The sequence below is a fragment of the Peromyscus leucopus genome, chromosome 4 (genome assembly GCF_004664715.2).
Source record: "Peromyscus leucopus breed LL Stock chromosome 4, UCI_PerLeu_2.1, whole genome shotgun sequence".
Classification (NCBI taxonomy): Eukaryota; Metazoa; Chordata; class Mammalia; order Rodentia; family Cricetidae; genus Peromyscus; species Peromyscus leucopus.
Window position 1 is genome coordinate 6653141 of NC_051066.1, and position 18955 is coordinate 6672095.

General features: G+C 52.9%; 2 protein-coding genes across 8 annotated transcripts in view; one reads left to right on the top strand and one right to left on the bottom strand.

Annotated features, from left to right (window-relative positions):
* The window catches only part of Fpgs (folylpolyglutamate synthase), a 20907-nt gene extending 18082 nt beyond the window's left edge, over nucleotides 1–2825 (top strand). For all 7 annotated transcript variants that reach the window (XM_037204548.1, XM_037204550.1, XM_028884737.2 and 4 more), the window contains 2 exons: nucleotides 595–661; nucleotides 1961–2825. In XM_037204548.1, coding sequence (XP_037060443.1) covers nucleotides 595–661; nucleotides 1961–2379 — 486 coding nt within the window. In that variant the 3' untranslated portion in view covers nucleotides 2380–2825. The remainder of the gene's footprint in view (nucleotides 1–594; nucleotides 662–1960) is intronic.
* A 537-nt stretch (nucleotides 2826–3362) lies between these two features.
* Eng (endoglin) overlaps nucleotides 3363–18955 on the bottom strand; it is a 36075-nt gene continuing 20482 nt past the window's right edge. Inside the window, exons 3-15 of the mRNA XM_028884736.2 lie at nucleotides 17355–17492; nucleotides 15367–15532; nucleotides 14319–14490; nucleotides 13742–13868; nucleotides 13078–13252; nucleotides 12757–12899; nucleotides 7890–8027; nucleotides 7645–7683; nucleotides 7059–7175; nucleotides 6505–6756; nucleotides 5340–5394; nucleotides 4333–4434; nucleotides 3363–4187 (exon numbers count right to left, since the gene is read on the bottom strand). Coding sequence (XP_028740569.1) covers nucleotides 4063–4187; nucleotides 4333–4434; nucleotides 5340–5394; nucleotides 6505–6756; nucleotides 7059–7175; nucleotides 7645–7683; nucleotides 7890–8027; nucleotides 12757–12899; nucleotides 13078–13252; nucleotides 13742–13868; nucleotides 14319–14490; nucleotides 15367–15532; nucleotides 17355–17492 — 1749 coding nt within the window. The 3' untranslated portion in view covers nucleotides 3363–4062. The remainder of the gene's footprint in view (nucleotides 4188–4332; nucleotides 4435–5339; nucleotides 5395–6504; nucleotides 6757–7058; nucleotides 7176–7644; nucleotides 7684–7889; nucleotides 8028–12756; nucleotides 12900–13077; nucleotides 13253–13741; nucleotides 13869–14318; nucleotides 14491–15366; nucleotides 15533–17354; nucleotides 17493–18955) is intronic.

An 18955-nucleotide genomic window follows, 5' to 3' on the forward strand; every position in this document is an offset into this window, starting at 1 on the left:
TGTGAGATGGAGCCGTTCCCCGTGGTGACGTGGTTTTTATCGTGGTTTGGTTTTTCAAGACAGGGTTTCTCTGTGTAGTTCTGGCTGTCCCCTGTAGCCCAGGCTGGTCTGGAACTCATAGAGATTCACCTGCCTCTGTCTCCCAAGTGCTGGGTTTAAAGGTGTGAGCTACCACCATGCCTGGCTGTCTGTGGCATCTTTGCTTGGGGAAACTGAGTCTGTTCTAAGCTGTCAGGGCCAAAATGGCTCCTAGGATCATTTCCCATTTCAGAGCAGGTGGCTGAAGTGGTTCACAGACAGAAACTAGCCCAGCCAGGGGTTGGGGCCTGTTCTCTAGCTAAACTACCTTAAGTAGGCACCCCCCCCCCCAAATCTCCAGTACAGTACTTGTGTGCCAGTACTTAGGGCAATAGGCTGTGCATGCTACAAGCCAGGACACTGAAGCAAATGGGGAGGAGCTGAAGGTGACCTCAGTGTCACTAGTTCAGGGACGGGCAGCTACTCCGAGATGTGGGCCTGGAGGGCTGTTTGGAAGTCAGGTGGTGTGAGGGACATCCTTTCAGAGCCCTGACACCGTGTCCCTTGGCCTCCCAGCCCTGCCGGTTTGACTACGCCGTCTTCTGCCCCAACCTGACAGAGGTGTCATCCACAGAAAACGCAGGTGAGGGGACGGGGCGTGACTGATGCCGAGGGCCCCAGGTGGACTGCCCAGGGAGGGATGGGAGCCTCCAAGCCACGCTAGAAGATAGCATTTCTAAAAAAGATTCATTTTTATTGTATGTGTATGTCAGAGTGCCTGGCTCCTGGGGAGGCCAGGAGAGGTCATTAGGTCCCCTGGGACTGGAGTTACAGACGGTTGTGAGCCACCGTGTGGATGGATACCGGGAACTGAACCTGGTTCTCTGCAAGAACAGCAAGGCCTCCTAACAACTGAGCCATCCCTCCAGCCCCAGGGTACAGATTTTATCACAGAAACACCACTTAGCACATTTAAAATTTGTGCCATGGAGCTGCAACACAGTAAAGGGGTTATCAGGTCTAGTGGGTTTTTTGTTTTTTCGAGACAGGGTTTCTCTGTGTAGCTTTGCGCCTTTCCTGGATCTCGCTCTGTAGACCAGCCTGGCCTCGAACTCACAGAGATCCACCTGGCTCTGCCTCCGAGTGCTGGGATTAAAGGTGTGAGCCACCACTGCCCGGCTTAAAAGTTACTTTTTTTTTTAAGATTTATTTATTATGTATACAATGTTCTGTTTGTATGTATGTACACCAGAAGAGGGCACCAGATCTCATTACAGATGGTTGTGAACCACCATGTGCTTGCTGGGAATTGAACTCAGGTCCTCTGGAAGAGCAGTCAGTGCTTTTAATCTCTGAGCCATCTCTCCAGCCCCTTAAAAGTTATTTTTAATTACACCTATTCACTTATTTAGTTGGGGTTGGGCACATGAGTGGAGGTCAGAGGACAGCGTGGGAGAGTTGGATCTCTCCTACCACCCTGTGGGGCATGGGCTGTCGGGATTAGATGTGGGTAGCCAGGCTTGGCGGTAAGTCTTCACACTAAGCCATCTCACTGGCTCCTAAAATGCTTTTTGTACTGTCCTGCAATTGTATCTAAAAAACTTTAAAGGGGTGTGAGCAGCAGATAGATGTCCGGGTCTCACATTGGACCAGGTCTGGAGGGCTCTGAGATCTGTATTTTTAACCAGCTTCCTGGGAAATACTTGGGCCCACCTGGTGGGGGACCAGCTGGACACTGTAAAGATGAGCATGGAGTGGTGGAGTTGGACCACCAGGCTCTGGTTCTCACTCTAGCGAGCACTTTGCACCGGGCACAGTCCACGGTGCGGGCGGCCTGCAGAGTCTGGCGAATGCTGTTTAGAAAGCCAGGTGCTAAGCCAGCGCTGGCTGTGGGCCAGCCCCGCCCCTCCCCTCCCCTGACGCCTTGTCGTGGACTCCCCAGACCAGCAGAACTTCACGGTGACTCTGGACCAGGTGCTGCTCCGCTGCCTCCAACACCAGCAACACTGGAGCTGCCTGGCCGAGAAAGAAGCCGGCCCCGACCTCTGGAGCGGCCCCGGCGGCGGCGCAGAGCCCGGTGGACCGGGGGGCTCCCAGCTGCTGGCGCTACACCCACTGCACTCTGCTAGCACGGACTCCCTAGTTTTTAGCTGCATCTCCCACGCCCTGCAGTGGATCAGCCAAGGCCGGGATCCCATCTTTCAACCCCCGACCCCCCTGAGGAGCCTCCTCAGCCACCCCACAGCCAGCAGTGGGGCAAGCATTCTGCGTGAGGCTGCCGCCATCCATGTACTGGTTACGGGGAGCCTGCACCTGGTGGGTGGAGTCCTAAAGCTGCTGGAGCCTTCCCTGTCCCAGTAGCCAAGGCCGGGGATCAGAGCCGGGAACTTCACACCTGCCTGCTTCTCCACAGACGGATACTCAGTGCCTTTGGATTTCTGCTTACAGATTCCTTTTGAGACTGGCCTAGGGATGCGAGAAGCGCCAGCCACACCGTGGCCTCTCCTTCCTCCGGCATAGACAGCAGGGGGCTTCCCAGAGTCCCTGCCATTGCAGGCTTTCAGTCCAGCCCGTCTCCCTGTTGCCTCCTGGCTCAGACCCGGCTTATGTGCAAGCTGCCTGACCAGCCTATAGACCTGCCTGAGGCTAGGCCAGAGACTTCCTCTTCCCCCGGTGCCTTCTGGGAAGAGAGAGGGCCTTTGCCTGGGCATTTGGGGACTGTGAGTTGCTAGAACTAATTGAAGCTTTTAAGCCCTTTCATTTTTTATTTTTTGTAAATAAACAACAAACTTTTGATTGACTCTTAAGCGCTACCTCCTAGCTCTCTCGTCAGACTTTTGGGGTTTGGGGTTGGAGCTACTGGAGTGTAGGAGCTGGAGGGGTAAAGACGGCCCTGGCTGTATGGCCTAGGAGCATCTTCTAGCATGCACTCCTCAGAGCATAAGGTGGCCTGTGTCACAAAAAGACTGGACCGATGTCTGTCTGCCACACACCAAGACACTGCTCTGAAACCTCCTCGCCCACCCTGTGTTCAGTCTGTGTGCCCATCTTACAGATGAGGGAGAGTGGCTGGCTTCCAGGAGCCATGGAGCTGTTCACAGGCCCATCGGGGAAGAGACATGTTCAGGATTAGAACTCAGAGCTTTAGGGGGGAGCTGTGTCCCAAACCCCAGAGACTGCAGACAGGGCTTAGGGTTGGGCCACCAAATGAGTGAGCAGCAGAGGGGACCGGCTTCCTCTGAACATGTGCTCTGGCCATCTGCCACCAGGCCAGCCCAAGGGGTGCCGTCCCGTTCTGTGTCATAATGGCTCTTCCCCTTTTCCCAGTACAACCCAAAGGGGCACTGGTTTCATGTCTAATTTATTGGCGAATTTACAGGGCTTGGCCCAGGACCGGCAGCCTGGCCACTCCTCTCCTGCTTCCCACCCAGTGGGTGGGCTGGGAGGAGGTCTCTGTGGCATTTCTGGGAGGGGCTGGGTTCCCCCACCCTACTGTTCTTGCCTCTTCTGAGATGCCCCTCCCTGAGCTGAGCACCCCTCAGCTTCTGTTTCCCCCACCAAAGTTGTGCCAGTTCAGGTGAGGAGGCCACCAGGACCAGATGCGGGTGGCTCTGGGCTCGGCTGGGCTGGGCTGGGCTGGGCTGGCGTGTCCGGAGTTCTCACTTCCCACCCTGCCCAGTTCACCAGCGCAGGATCCAGCTGGAAGGCAGCTGCTTGAGCCTCTACAGCAATGTGGATGAACAGGGCAGTGCTGTGTCTCTCTGTAGATCCGGGCAGCCGTATCCCAGAGCCCCTGGGTTGGAGAGTTCTGTGAAGTGGGGTGAGGAGACCCCGGGGTGCTCCGGGCTGGAGTCTCCACTGGCAGCAAGCCTCTGCGAGGGAGGTGCGAGGGGTAGGTGCAGAGGGCATGCTCCATCCTCTGCTGAGTGGAGGTGTTTGGCTCCGGGCACTGGTTCATGGCCAGCGGTTCCCAGCTTCTGGCTGCTTGGTCTCTGCTGTGGGGCCAGGGCTGGCTGGGGGGCCCCCGAGGCTCCAGGCTGGGCACTATGCCATGCTGCTGGTGGAGCAGGGGGTACTCTGGGTGCTCCCGATGCTGTGGTTGGTACTGCTGCTCTCAGAGGAGGCCGGGGCCGCCACCGCCACCACGGGCTCCCGCTTGCTGGGGGCACCTGAGGGGCGTGGGCAGGGGTGGAGGTCAGGGCCCCAGCCAGGGCTCCCCACTTCCCCAGAGGCTTCGCTGAGCATGCCCCAGGGTGGTGTGGAGGGCCTCCGAGTGCCCGCTGTAGGGGTGGGTTGGGGGCTTGGGATACTCACGTGTGTGAGAATAGATGTACCAGAGCGCAGCTGTGAGCAGGGCCCCGATGAGGAAGGCACCAAAGGTGATGCCCAGTACATAGGGCAGGATGAGGCCATTGCCTGTGTGACCAAAGAAGGGCCAACGGCAGTCAGTGTTGCTGCTGTACTCGGGCCTCGGGCCTGTCCCTACCCTGTCATGCTGGCCTGGGTCACAGGGATTATGCTACTTTTCAGTTCAGCCGGTGACTCCTGAGTTCTCTGAACTTCATCTAGCACGTGGACTCAGTACAGTACTGAACTGAGGGCCCAGCCAGCTGGGCCTTTTGGGCCACCCTTCTGTCTCAAAGAAATGTCTATGGTTGGTCTACTAGGTGCCATGGCACATAACCTGAGATGAGCCCCTGCTCATCTCTGAGCCTTATGCGGCTTCCAACGGGCCAGGGCATCTTTTCAGACTAGTGCTGCTGCAGCCCTTACTCCTGCCACACGCCTGACCTACGTGGCCCTGGGCCCTTGGTCTCTGGCTTCCGTCTATGCAGGGAGCTTAGGAACCCTGCATTGTTGATCCTGGCTGGGGGTGAGCACAAGCCATCCCAGTCTACATGGCATGCATCTGCTCCTAGCAACAGGAACTCACTTGCTTGGTGGTGCCCTGGTCCAGGGGAACAAATAAAAGAGACCAGCGGGTACCAGGCTGAAGGGTCTTCCTCCACCCTGGGGGTGTCAAGGAACATAAGGCCTATACCACACCTAAGGTGCCCCGAGTTCCATCCAGGAGGTCGAGTCCTCCAGCAAGGTGTACCAGTGACTAAGGGGACAGATGAGGTGTGGGAGGGGCCTGAGGTCGGGAGAGCCGACCCATGGCACTCAACAGCCTTCCTCTGTTAAGGTGCATCTTACTGTGAGCTCCTCGGGCTACTGGGCCTGAGACGCCTCCTCTCCTCTCCTCTCAAGGGCTGCCCTGCCCCGTCCTTCCCACCAGTCTCTGGGCTCCATCCCTCCACAGTCCACTGTTCCCTACTCACCAGACAGGTCAGGGCTAACGATGTTCAGGCGCATGGAGACGGTCTTGTAGACTTCCTGAGGGAGGAGAGTGATGGATAAGTGGTCCAGCCTTCAGCTGGCAGCATGTGGTTCTCCCTGGCTCCGCAGCTCTGACTTGCCACCATTCCCAAGCCTTGGCTGAGTCCTAGTCTGTCACTTTCTAGCTGGGAGCCTGTGGACAAGTCCTAGGGTGGCGTGTGCTGTGTGAGAGCGGGATAGTCTGTGGCTACTGTGAATGGAGGCCCCTGATGCTCATGTGTTTAGTAGGAGCTCTGCATCTGTTACCCCGTGCAAGCCGTGAGCCACACACCAGGCCATCCCAGATCCAGTTTCACAGGCTGGAGGCTCGGGGCCGGGAGGGTGTGGCCCTCTGGTGGCCCCAGCTTCTGGAGGTCTTTGAGTCCTGCAGATACCTGCAATGTTCTCATGAGTGTGTCAGGACTGAGGGCCTGAGAATGGAGACTCACTGGACAGTAACATGCTGATACCAGCAAAGTAGAAAGGCAAGCTTTCCTGTTAGTCTTCCCTAAGCTCTCTGGTTCATTGAGATCAGCCATACTAGTGATCACCGCATGGGTGGGTGGGCGGGATGCTGGAAGTGAGGGGCTAGATGGGAAGTCCTGAGAACGATGGGTGGATAGGGTTGGTGGATGAGCAGATAGAAGGGTAGGTGGGTGGCTGATGGAGGGGAGGGATGCACGGGTGGGTGGTGGAGGAGTGGGTGGGTGAAGGGACGGGTAGGTAGGTCGGTGGATTGGTAGACTGGTGGATGAATGTGTGGGTGGGTTGATGGATGGGTGGAGAGGTGGGTGGGTGAGTGGGTAGGTGGATGAATGGGTGTGTGGGTGGTTGGAAGGTGAATGGATGGTTGGGTATGTGGGTGAACGGTCCAGTTCCTGGTGGATGCATGACGGACGGATGGCTAAATATGCAGAGGGTGAATGGATGGATAGTTGCAGCTATATGTATGTTCTAATGCCGCAGATTCTTAAGGCTGTAGGTAGCAGTGACTGCTCCCGATAGCCAGGCTGTGAAGCCCCATGCCTGGCTCTCGCTCTGCTGGCCGCCAGCTGTCTCCATCTCCCTGCACTATCACCCCAGACCCAGAAGCCACCTTGAAACTAGACCTGGGCCATGCCCACTCACCTGGGACGAGGTGCTGGGCTGCAGGGCTAATTTGCAGCTGAGGTTGCCAGCTGTGGGTGTGGGCACCATGTAGACACGGAGGAGGAAGCTGAAGCGTGGGTCACCCTCAGGGCTCGGGGACAGCAAACTCACACAGCTGCCCGTGGCTGCTCGGCTCTGGATGAGTTCTACCATGTCCCCTTTAGGCCCCAAATCCAGATGGCAGCTATCTAGATGGACCGTGACCTCAGAGGTCGATGGGGACATGCTCACCTGCACAGAGAAGTAAGGGGGGTGTGACATGTGCAGATGTGATGTCCTTGCCCCTTCACTGACTTGACTTGAGATGAGCTGGAAGGGGAGTCCCCGTCCTCTGTAGAAGACAAGCAGCGGCCCCATAGAGCAAAGAGGAAGGACACTGGGACATTCCCATTTGCAGTTTCCTTCCTGTTTGTCTCTTCCACACACCCAGGCTGGCCCTCACCGTCCGCTGGAGGGTGACATTTCATCTTTCCTCTAACAGTGTTGGGAAGAAAAGCACACAGACCCGAGGAGCCGAGCAGGGTGCCCCATACCTGAACGAAGCCTTGCTGGCCCAGCTCGATGGTGCTGGATCCCTGGAGGAAGTGCGGGCTGAGGTAGAGGCCCAGCTGGAAGGAGAAGCTGACCAGGTCGACGCACTGCACCTTTTTCTACGGGAGGGCGTGAGGGGGACAGTTTGGAAGGGGTGGCAGCAGGAATCGCCTGACCTTATCCTCACTTTTTACATTAACTCAAATTTATCAAGAACTCACTAGGCTAATGGGGAAAAAATCCACACATCTCAGTGGCTGCTCCTAAGACCCCTGTGGGGAGAGATCTCTTCCCATGCCACAGTTTACAGCTAATGACCTTAGAGCCCAAGGGGGTTAAATGGTTTGCCCAAGGCCACAGAGCCGCTGTGTGCTACACTCCTGGATTTAAGAAGCTGAAAGTGTAACCCTCAGCAGCACCACAGCCATTGGACAGAAGGGGAGACCGAGGCGCACTGGAAACACAGGGCTTGTTAGGATCCAGGACTGTTTCTTCCTGAGGCCTGCTCCCTGCCAGGCCAGAAAGGGGCCCCAGCCCAAGCCGTACACCCTAACCACGCGAAGAGCATGATAGGACTGTCCATCTCACCCGAAGCGGTGGCGAGCCTGATGGGAAACTGATGATCACCTGGAAAGACAGAGAGAGGCAAGAAGCTGGTCAGAGCCAGAGAGGCCCCAGAGGAAGTCCCGCCTCCCACACCCGTGTTGGGGCCTGGAAGGCTGAGCTAAGCAAGGTCCCAACTTTGGCTCCTACTGGCTGCTCCTCCCTGCTCCCCCAGACATTGCTCAGCCCTGAGGACCAGTGAGGTACCTGCGGTCCCAGGAAGGCCTTACCTCATTGCTGACCACATGTGCTGTCACCTTCATGCCACAGCTGGAGTAGGTGCTGCTCAAGACGAGGTGGTCATCACTGTCCTCAGCCTGGCAGCGGGGGTCCCAGAAAGTCAGGGCTGTGATGGCGCACTGCAGAGTCTGGTTCAGGGGAGAAGGGTGCCATTAGGAGGCCCTGCTCCTCCTCAGTCCTCACTGCCACTTCCCTAACACTCTGAGAACTGCCCACTGGGGCTGGAGAACTGGCTCAGGGGTTAAGAGCACTGGCTGTTCTTGCAGAGGACTCAAGTTCAGTTCCCAGCACCCAACCCAGGTCAGAATGCTCACAACTACCTGAAACTCCAGCTCTGATGGATGATCCCTTCTGGCCTCCATGGACACATGCACCCCCATGCAGATACCCACCCTACACATAATTTAAAAAGAAGTAAAATATGGGCTACAGAGATGGCTCAGCGGTTAAGAGCACTGGCTCCTTTTCAGAAGGACCCGGGTTCAATTCCCAGCAACCACACAGAAGCTCACAACTGTCTGTAACTCCAAGATCTGTCACCCTCACACAGACATACATGCAGGGAAAACACCAATGCACATAAAATAAAAATAATTTTTTTTTTTTAAAAAAAGAAGTAAAACAAATCCTTATTTAAATGTCTTTGAGGGGACACGGATGATTTATCAAAGCTCTGAGACTTAAAGGCCAGGAAAAAAACTATGGAGGATGAGCAGCTAGAAGGTCCTCTTTAGTTTTTGTATTTCTGAGAATTGAACCATTGAACCCAGGGTGTGTGTGTGTGTGTGTGTGTGTGTTTTGCCTGAATGTATGTCTTTACACCACATATATGCAGTACATTCAGAGGCCAGCAGAAGATATTAGACCCTGTGGAACTGGAGTTACAGATGATTGTGAGCCACTGTATGGTGCTGGGAATCAAATCCAGGTCTTTTGAAAGAACAGCAAATGCTTTTAATTTCTGAGCCATCTCTCCAGCTCCATCTTAATTAAAAAAAATTTTTTTTTTTTTAATTTTCAAAGCTAAAAGAAGGGGCTGAAAAGCTCAGTGGTTAAGAGCACTAGCTACTCATATAGAACCTGGGTTCAGTGCCTGGCACATACATGGCAGTTCATAATAACTATCTGTAACTCTGGTTCCAGGGGATCCAGCGCCCTCTTCTGGCCTCCATGGGCATTGCACACATGTGGTGCACAAACTTGCATGTAGGCAAAACACCCATATACATTTTATACCTGAAATTTTTGTTTAAAAAAAAAAAGAAGCTGGGGCATGATTGTGTATGTCTTTAATCTTTTTGTTATTGTTGTTGTGGGTTTTGTTTGTTTATTTGGTTGGTTTTTGTTTTGTTTTGTTTTTGAGATAGAGTTTCTTTGTATAGTCTTGACTGTCTTGGATCTCCCTCTGTAGACCAGGCTGACTTCAAACTCACAAAGATTCAACTGCCTCTGCATCCTGAGTGCTGGGATTAAGGGCATTCACCACCACTACTCAGCAAAGGTTGTGTGTGCCCATTACCTTGGATTTTTTTTTGGGGGGGGGGATCTTTTTTGTTATCCATCCCTGCCCCCCAACCCTGGTAGCTGAAGACCAACCTAGGACCATGTGCCTGCTAGGCAAGCACTCTACCCCTAAGCTAAATCCTCAACCCTGTCTGTGAGTCTTGAATCTTAATCCTTAGAAGATAGAGGCAGGCAGATTTCTGTTGAGTTCAAGCCAGTCTGGTCCACATATGGAGTTCCACACCGACACGGATTCAAAGTCAGATGCTGACTCCAAAAACAAAAGTATGTTAAACCCATTGTCTGGGGCTGCGGACACAGCTCAGCCGTAGAACACAGACTTGAGACCATTTCATGGCCCCAGGTGGGTTCCACCCCCAGCAGTGGGAGGTGGGGAGAAACTGGAACCAAAATGCAGAAAACTAAACCCAAAGGGAGAATGACCTGGCACAGTGTCTCATGCATATATGGAGTGAGGTCAGGAGGACCACAAGTTCAAGGTTATCCTCAGCTCCAGGCTACACAGCAAGCTCAAGGCCAACCCTGTGTGGAATAACCCCTTGTACACTGGTTTAATAAAAGGCTGATTGGCCAGTAGCCAGGCAGGAAGTATAGGCGGGGAGAGCAGGTGAGGAGGATTCTGGGAAGAGGAAGGCTGAGTCAGGAGTCACCAGCCAGACATAGAAGAAGCAAGATGACAAGGCAGAACTGAGAAAAGGTACCAAGCCATGTGGCTAAACATAGACAAGAATTATGGGGTAATTTAAGTGTAAGAGCTACTCAGTAATAAGCCTGAGCTAATGGCCGAGCACTTCTAAATAATATTAAGCCTCTGAATGATTATTTTATAAGCGGCTACAGGACTGCGGGTAAAGAGATTTGTCTGGACTGTGCGGGGGCCAGGTGGGACACTGGAAAACTTTCAGCCACACAACCTGGGCTACACAAGACTTCACCTAAAAGTAAATAAAAATAAAATTTTAAAAATCATACAGAAATCGAGACACACCAAGCCCCAGAAACAATTGGGTTCTTATTAGTCACAAGAAGCCAGGCCTTAGCTTGCTGCTAAGGAAGAATCTTAATTAGAACAATAACTGAGCACTCACATTCCCCTCCCACACAGGCAGAGGGTTTTCCCTGTTCTTGATATCAGTGTGGAAGTAGGGAGAAGTGGTCAAAGCTCTCTCCTAAAGCACTCTGAAGAAGAGGGGCTGGAGAGATGGCTCAGTGGTTAAAAGCACCGGCTGCCCTTCAGAGATCCTGAGTTCAATTCCCAGCAACCATGTGGTGACAACCATCTCTAGTGGGATCTGATGCCCTCATCTGGCATAAAGGTGTACATGCATGATAGGGCACTCATACATAAAATAAATAAATAAATCTTAAAAAAAAACGCTCTGAAGATTTAATTGTGTTCCGGAAACCTCCCTGAAAAACCATCTGCACACAGCTTTACTCACTGGGACCCCCTGAGCATGTTTACAACATTGCAGAAGTGGATGCAGCCTACTGCTGAGCACCTGGGGAGGAATCCGGGACAGCAGGTCACTAGCATAGCTGATACTGTGGCATTAAGGACAGCATTCAAAGTTGTAAAAAGATCGGAATCATAGTGTAGAGGCCACCTGTTCTGGTTACCCCGTGCAAGAAACAGAGAAAAGGCTTCTAAGCAACCCACAGGACAAGGTGCAGGCAGGAGGATCAGAAGTTCAAGGTCACCCTTGGGTAGGTAGAGAGCTCAAGGCTAGCCTGGGCTATATGAGACCCTGTCTAGGGAAAACAACAACAAAAAATACCAAAGAATAGAAAATAAAGAAAGAGAGAGAGAGAAAAGGAAGAAAGGAAGGAAGGAAGGAAGGAAGGAAAGAAGGAAAGAAGGAAAGAAGGAAAGGAAGAGAGGAAGGAAGAAAAGAGAGAGGAAGGAAGGAAGGAAGGAAGGAAGGAAGGAAGGAAGGAAGGAAGGGAAGAGAGAGGAACGAAGGAAGGAAGGACAGCCCAATGTCGGCAGCTGCTGTCATCAGGAGGGAAAAGGAAGATTTTCTCCATTCTCTGCCAGCACTGGTGGCACAGACCTTGAATCCCAGCACCCAGAAGACAGGCAGTGGGTATCTGTGAGTTTGAGGCCAGCCTGGTCTACAGAGTGAGTTCCAGGCCAATCAGGAATACATAGTGAAAGTCATAGTGTGTGTGTGTACGTATATTCCCCATTCTAGTTGTTATATTCTAAAAAGTATGCATTTAAATTAAAATTAAATTTAAACTTTATGCATGTGGTCTACATACTCTGTATGTGTGTGTGGTCTACCCATTGTTTGTACACCTGCACACAGGTGCACACATGTGGAGGCCAGAGTTTGAAATCAGGCATCAGGCATCTTCCACTGTTGTGCTTCACTTATGTTTTTTAAATTAAATTATTATTATTATTGAGTGTGTGACATCCAACTTGGTGGAATTGGTCCTTTCTTTCCACCTTTATGTGGGTTCCAGGGATTGAGCTCAGGTTAGGCTTGTGTGGCAAGTTTTATTCACTGTGCCATCTCATTGGATTCATCCACCTTAGTTTTTGAGACAGGATACACCACCCCCACCCCATCAACAGAGTCTCACTATATAGTCCTGGCTGGCCTGGAACTCACCATGTAGACCAGGCTAGCCTTGAATTCACAGAGGTCTGCCTGCCTCTGCCTCCTAAGTGCTGGGATTAAAATCATGTGCTACCATGCCTGGCAAGACAGGGATGGTCTCCTATTAACCCTGGGCCTCACTGCTTGGCTAGCCTGGCTGGTCAGAGTCTCTAGGACCCTCGTTTCTCTGCCCTCAGTGCTGAGGCTGTTTTTGATTCAGGTTCTGGGGATCCAAACCCAGCTCCTCATGCTTGCCCAGCAAACACTCTCTCGCGGAACATCTCCCCAGTCCCACACGCTGCTTTTTGTATTTATCAATCAGGCAAAGATCACATGGTAAAAATTTCTGTGACCACTTGGTTCAGCCAGCATTAAGATTATTAACGACTACCTAATATTGGCATTATTATTACTGGTGTTTTGAGAGTGGGGCTCATGTAGCCTAGGCTATCATCAAATTCCCCATGTAGCTGAGGATGTCCTTAAACTCCTGTTTTCCTTTATGGACCTTCTATGTAGCCTAGTCTGGTCTGGAATTCACCATCCTCCTGGCTCAGTCTCCTGGGTTCTGGGAATACACGTGCATGGCTCTGTGCTAGGCTCAAACTGCATTTCACAAATGAGAAAACTGAGACTTGCCGAGGGATGTGACTTGTCTTACTGCCTGGGCTAGGCCCCCCAAAGTCCGTGTCACCCCAAGAAGAAGGGGCAGGGATTCACTTACCTGCACATGTTTCTTACTGAGTGTCAGAGTCATGACGTCATTGCCACACTTTGGTTGGATCAGGGACATGAGTAGCCCAGGGTTGCAACTGTCCTTGGGAGGTGTGGTCAGAACTGGCGCAGGTGTGGTCTGTGGCACACCACCTGTGGGGCCAGAGGTGGGTGGCGTGGGTGATCACTGAACACTCACTATGGGCTAACTACCCATTGTGGCAGATGAGGCCAGTGAGGCTCAGAGAAGCTGGCCCAACTCAAAGAACAGTACTGCCTGACCCCAGGGGAGCCACAGGGGGGAGGGCAGGGTCACAGGGCTGGGGCTCACCACAGCTGGAGGCCCTCAGGGAGACTTCGCTGGCCAGAGAGACCTCTGCAAAGGAGGCTATTTTGCTGGCGTTGAGCTTGTGGGCCTCCCCTATCAGGCCTTGGGGTGTGTCTGGGAGCACGAAGCCTTTGATGGTCTTTTCTGGAAAGATCTTGATGGAGTATTCACCTGTGGTCTGAAGGCAGAAAAGGACAGCAGGGGCCATCAGCTGTGGTGACTCCTTCCCTTTGCCCCTGCCTGGCCACCCTCCCCCTCCTCCCCCCTTTTCCATTTGTCCTCTAACCCAGCTCAGAGCTGTCTCTCCAGGAGTCTTCCTTGACCCAGCAGGCTAGGCTAAGGGACTCCCTGGCCCCTCAGGAAAGCTTCCTGGAGGAAGTGGTCTCTAAGTTAACAATGGAAGGAAAACAGGTAGTAGACAAGGTAGAAAAAGTGGGGTGGGCCAGGTGATGGTGGCACACGCCTTTATTCCCAGCACTTGGGAGGCAGAGATAATTGGATCTCTGTGAGTTTGAGTCTAACCTGGTCTACAGAGTTCCAGGACAGCCAAGGCTACCCAGAGAAACCCTGTCTTGAAAAACGAAAAAAGAAAAATAGAAAGTTGAGATGGAATGACCACGGTGTGCCAGGTCTTAGGCTGAGTGTGAGGTGCAAGGCTCTCACTCACCCAGAACTGCATGTTGTGGTTGGCATTGATGAGCCAGGACACATACGGAGGGCCCTGCAGGATGAGAATGGCGTCGGGATCCCCAGATGCACAGCTCAGCTCCACATTCACGGTCACCGTCCGGGGCCTGCAGCAGGTACAGAAGGGACTTGGGTCAGTGTGGGCAGACAGAGTGTGGGCTCAAGTATGGGGACAGACCTGGTGTGCTGGCTAGAATGAGATGTCATGTATAAGTCTCTGGTATTTGAATGCTTGGTCCGCAGCTGCTGATGCTGTTTGGGAAGGCGTAGGAGGTGGGCCTTGCTGGAGGACATAGGACACTAGGGGTGAGCTTTGTGTGAGCTCTCTGCCTCCTGTTTGTGGTTCCAGATGTGCCTTTCATCTGTCCGCTGCCTGTGACCTCCATTCTGCCGTCGTGAACTCTGACCCTTTAGAACCCTAAGCCCAAATAAACTCTGCACATTGCCTTGGTCACAGTGTTTCTTCACAACAACAGGAAACCACTGCTGTGCCAGGAGGTTAGGAGCTGATTGACTTGACGGGGGAGGGCCCTGCCCCAGGAGGCCAGCCCCCTTACCTGGCGGCGGCGGAACCTGGCAGGATCCTCAGGATATACGCCTCCTTGTGGCGGTGCCTGTTCTCCTCTTCAAAGCTGCAGCCTTGGACTTGGGAGCCCGAAGGCTGCCATTCCAGTGTGAGGCCCATGTCATGATTGGCTTCTGCCAAGCAGTAGGGTGGTGCACTTGAGGCTGTGGAGACGAGCATGTCAGAGGGCCGCACCCCGCCTTCAACCCAAGGCAGCGGTGGGGACATTCAGGCCAGAGTCTCACAGGTGGGAGACAGAGGAACCACCTGCTGAGTGCCCAGCCTTGGTTTTCTCGTTGTCAACACAGGATTAACATAGCGAGTGAGCCTGTGGCACATGCCAAGGGTGTGGTCCCCTCACCCCCACCCGGCACATCAGCACATGCCAGGTGCCTTCCTTAGTTGTTCTCCACATTATTCTTTTGAGTCCCAGTCTCTCGCTGAACCCGGAGCTCCCAGAGTCAGCTAGACTGACTGGCCAGCAAGGCCCTGGGATCCTCCTGTCTCTGCCTCCCCAGCTTTGGGGTTATGTGCATATATCACCAAGACAGCTTTACACATCAGTGCTCATGCTTGGGTGGCAATCATTACACTCTGAGCCTCTCCCCAGCACTCCTCTCTTAAAGACACAGTCTCATGTAGCCCAGGCTAGCCTTGAGATTGCTATGTTGCAGAGGATGACCTTGAATACCTTATTCTCCTGACTCCACCCCCCTAGTGCTGGGATTCCAGGTCTGTGCCACCGTGATCTGTCTGTGTGTATCCAGGAGATGAAATCCAGGGTTTATGCCAGGCAAGCACTCTGCCAACTGCGCCACATCTCTAGCCCCTTGTGCTGGGATTTTCAAGGTAAAGAAAAAAATCTAGCACTTCTCATCTGATACATTGATGAAGAAGCAGTCACTGGCTGCAAAGGGCATCGTCCAGCCATGGTGACTTTGGGCAAATTACGTGCCACCATGGGCTGGTAGTACCCCAGCCCAGAGTTTGCTCAGTTTCTGCAATTGAACTTGAACCCAGAGGCAAGTAAGGAAGCTGACCTTGGCCCAGCTGGAGGACAATGCTTTTGGGGTTATCCAGTGCGGCCACCGAGGTGATGGCGCTCCTTTTGGCTGCCCAGTCAAGGATCTGCTTCCTGGAGGTAAGGGACGGCAATGTTGTGATGCTGACTTCTCGCTCCTCTGGAAAGATGGTCTTGTTGGGGTCCTGTGGAGACAGAGAGTGCTGAGTCACTTCTGACCACGCAGGTCAGAAACCAGTTTGGGGAGTCAGCTCAGTCAGTTGGCAGAAAAGAGGCCAGAACCAAGAATGCCAAGGCTCAAAGTCGTCAGTTAGCCCGAGGCCTCCAGGTCTGTCCCATCTCTCTTCTGCACACCAGTGCTACACAGAGGCACACATTCCTTCATCCATCTGTCCCAGCCTTACCCTTACCATGAGGCACTCATTCAAGCCTTACAGAATGTCATCACATAGCTACTCTGTATCCCTCTACACTCTGAGGTATGGGAGGGGGTCTCAGTGCCCCTCCCACACAGTGCTGGACACCTTGCAGGTGCTGTCTTTGTTCATTGGGGATCCTGTTGTACCAGTTGCTTCTTGACACCTGCCAGAGGCTGGGCAGTGGTGGCGCACGCCTTTAATCCCAGCACTCGGGAGGCAGAGCCAGGTGGATCTCTGTGAGTTCAAGGCCAGCCTGGTCTACAGAGCAAGATCCAGGACAGGCTCCAAAGCTACACAGCGAAACTCTGTCTCAAAAAAACCACCACCTGGGGCTGGAGAGATGGCTCAGTGGTTAGGAGCACTGACTGCTCTTCCAGAGGTCCTGAGTTCAATTCCCAGCAACCATATGGTGGCTCACAACCATCTGTAATGAGATCTGGTGCCCTCTTCTGGCCTGCAGTCATACATGCTGTATACATAATAAATAAATAAATCTTTAAAAAACAACAACAACAACAAAAAAACCCAACACCTGCCACATAGTAGGTGCCCCCGATGCACGGAGAAGGGGGCAATGGAGGGGAAAAGATGAGAAGCATGAAAAATAATGAATGATTGAAACACCAATGGGGGATCTCACCATTCAGAAAATAGCTAGACATCATTATTGAAGAAACAGAAGTCAGGGGACCTTAAATAAGTAGCAACAACAATAACAACAACAAAGGGGAGGGACTGGAGAGATGGCTCAGTGGTTAAGAGCCCTCGACTGCTTTTCCACAGGACCCAGGTTCAATTCCCAGCACCCACAACCATCGGTAACTACAGTCCTAGGGAAGGAAGACTTCCTGGAGGAGGTGACCCGAGGAGAGGAGGGTTACAGGAAGCAGGGCTGGAGTAACCGCAGCCCCGGAAGGGCTTCCGGCTAGGTGTTAAGGAAGACTGTCTGACCGTGAGGGGGCAGTGGAGCACACTGCCTGCTCTGCAGGCTTTAACCTCAGTAAAACAGGGTTACGCTGTGACTAAAGAGCATGGTCTCTGTCAGTCTGCTGGCTTGCAGCCTGACACAAGACAGGCGTCTGGCCTGTGGGTGGTGATCAAGTAAAAAGAGGCAACCTTAGGGAATTGGGCCGCAGCAGCAGGTCCTCCGGCCGGAGCTCCTCAGCGCTTCAGTGATTGCCTTGATCCCCCTGCTCAGTGCTAAGGGCATTCTGGGAAGGGAAGCTGGGCCTTTGCGGCTGGACTTGGGAGGCATTTTCCACGGAGCTGTTACCACGCTGGTCTACGTGTCCATCTGTGAGAGGGGCTTTACTTCTACCCCCCCCCCACCTCCTCTGGGCCTACCTTCTGGTCCTGTCGCTACCTCCCCACCCTTCCTGCTGTCCCGAATTGCCGCATCCATCCACCTCCTGGTCCAGACTCCTGTTCTAGGTCCCATTCATCCCTGGGTGTTCTAGTCAGGGCTGTGGAACTCAAGGTACGGCCATTTTGAATCATGGCCACCCGGACATCAACCTCTGGCTCACAGAAAGGGACATCAGGCAGGGGTTTCCCACAACCGGCCTGGGGTTAGGGGTCACACACTCACGCGAGCCAGGTGCAATGGGATTTCCGGGGCCTGGAGCTTCACCAAGACAGTTTCGTTGGAAACAAGGACCAGGAACACCTCTCGGGTCCCAGTGCCATTTTGTTTGGATGCCTGAAGAGTCAGCTCCAGCTGTGACACCTGGGGAAGAGTCAGGGACACAGATATATCAGTCAGGTTTGCGGGGGGTGGGGCAGGGATGATTCACCTATGGTTGACAGTCATTCCATGGGCCCTACTTGGCTTGAGCCGGCCGGTACCTGTGTGCACCTGGCCTCTCACATGCCTAGACGACATATGAGGGACTGTTGGGATGGTTCAGTGAGCGTGGCCACCAAGCCTGACACCCTGCACAAGCATGCACAAGCACGCACAAGCACACACAAGCACACAGACCCAATAAGTGAATACGTACAAATTAAACAAAAACAACAACAAATGAGTAAGTTAAAAAACTGAGTGAATGAGAGAGATTGCTCCCAACCAGCCCAAGAAGAGGAAAAACTAATTAAGACGATTCTTAGCTCATCCAACAGTCAGAACTGCAAGCCTGGCCCTTCCTTTCCTCTCCCACCTCCTTCTCCTGACAGGGTACTGCTTTGTGCTCAGGCTGGCCTCGAACTCTCTATTCTTCTTCCTACCTATCTCAGTGTCCCAAGTGCTGGGATTTCAGGCACATGCCATCACATCACTCAGGATGATTTCTGTTGAGCACCTGCTGTCAACCAGGCCTCTGAGCACCTAAAGAATGTCCTGGGCACGGGAGCAGTGACTCCTCTCTTCTCTGGCTGTCCACGTAAACAACCTAAGAAGTAGGTACCATTAAAATTCTCACAAATTAGGAAACAGTCACAGGTGAGGTCCCTTGCTCATGATTACATGGGAGGCTGGGAATGTCACACCTCTCTGTCAAGAAAGAAAAGATGGCCAGATCAAAACTCTTCTGAGTGTTTTCTGAGCCCCTGGGTTGGGGTGGCGGGGGGAGAGGAACAGGAGAGGAGGGCCCAGCTCAGTGCCTTAGAAGCCGCATGGTGTCTGGGAGAACAAAGACAATGGAAATCCTCTGGCAGTTCCTGTGCCAGCTCGCAGCCCCACAGCCGACTCCAGCGTCTCCTCCATGAGAGAGGAGAGCCCTGGTTTACAAGACATTAGTGGAAAGTTTTAGGGTCTGGCTTCTAATCATCTCCCTGTTGTTTCCCGACTGATGTCACAAAGCCAGAGACAAGCGTTTCAGCCCCTGGAAAAATCTGCTCAGAGATATTTCCGCTACTCAGTAAACGGCCCTGTTAATCACTCCTGTTCAAGCTCACTCTTTAAAACAACAGGAGGAAAGAGCAAATAATATCACTTTATTTTCAGTGTGTGACGAGTGGCTTTGGTCATGTGTGTTCTCTCTAGGTTATAATTCTTATTTTAATTCTTTAAAAAAAGTCATTATCATTTTATTTTATGCGTATGTGTGTTTCGCCTATTTGTATGTCTGTGGATCATGTGCATGCCTGGTGCCTGTGGAGCCAGAAGAGGGCGTCAGGTCCCTTGGAACTGGAGTTACAGGCAGTCATGATGGGGTATTGAACCTGGGTCCTCCAGAAGAGCAGCCAGTG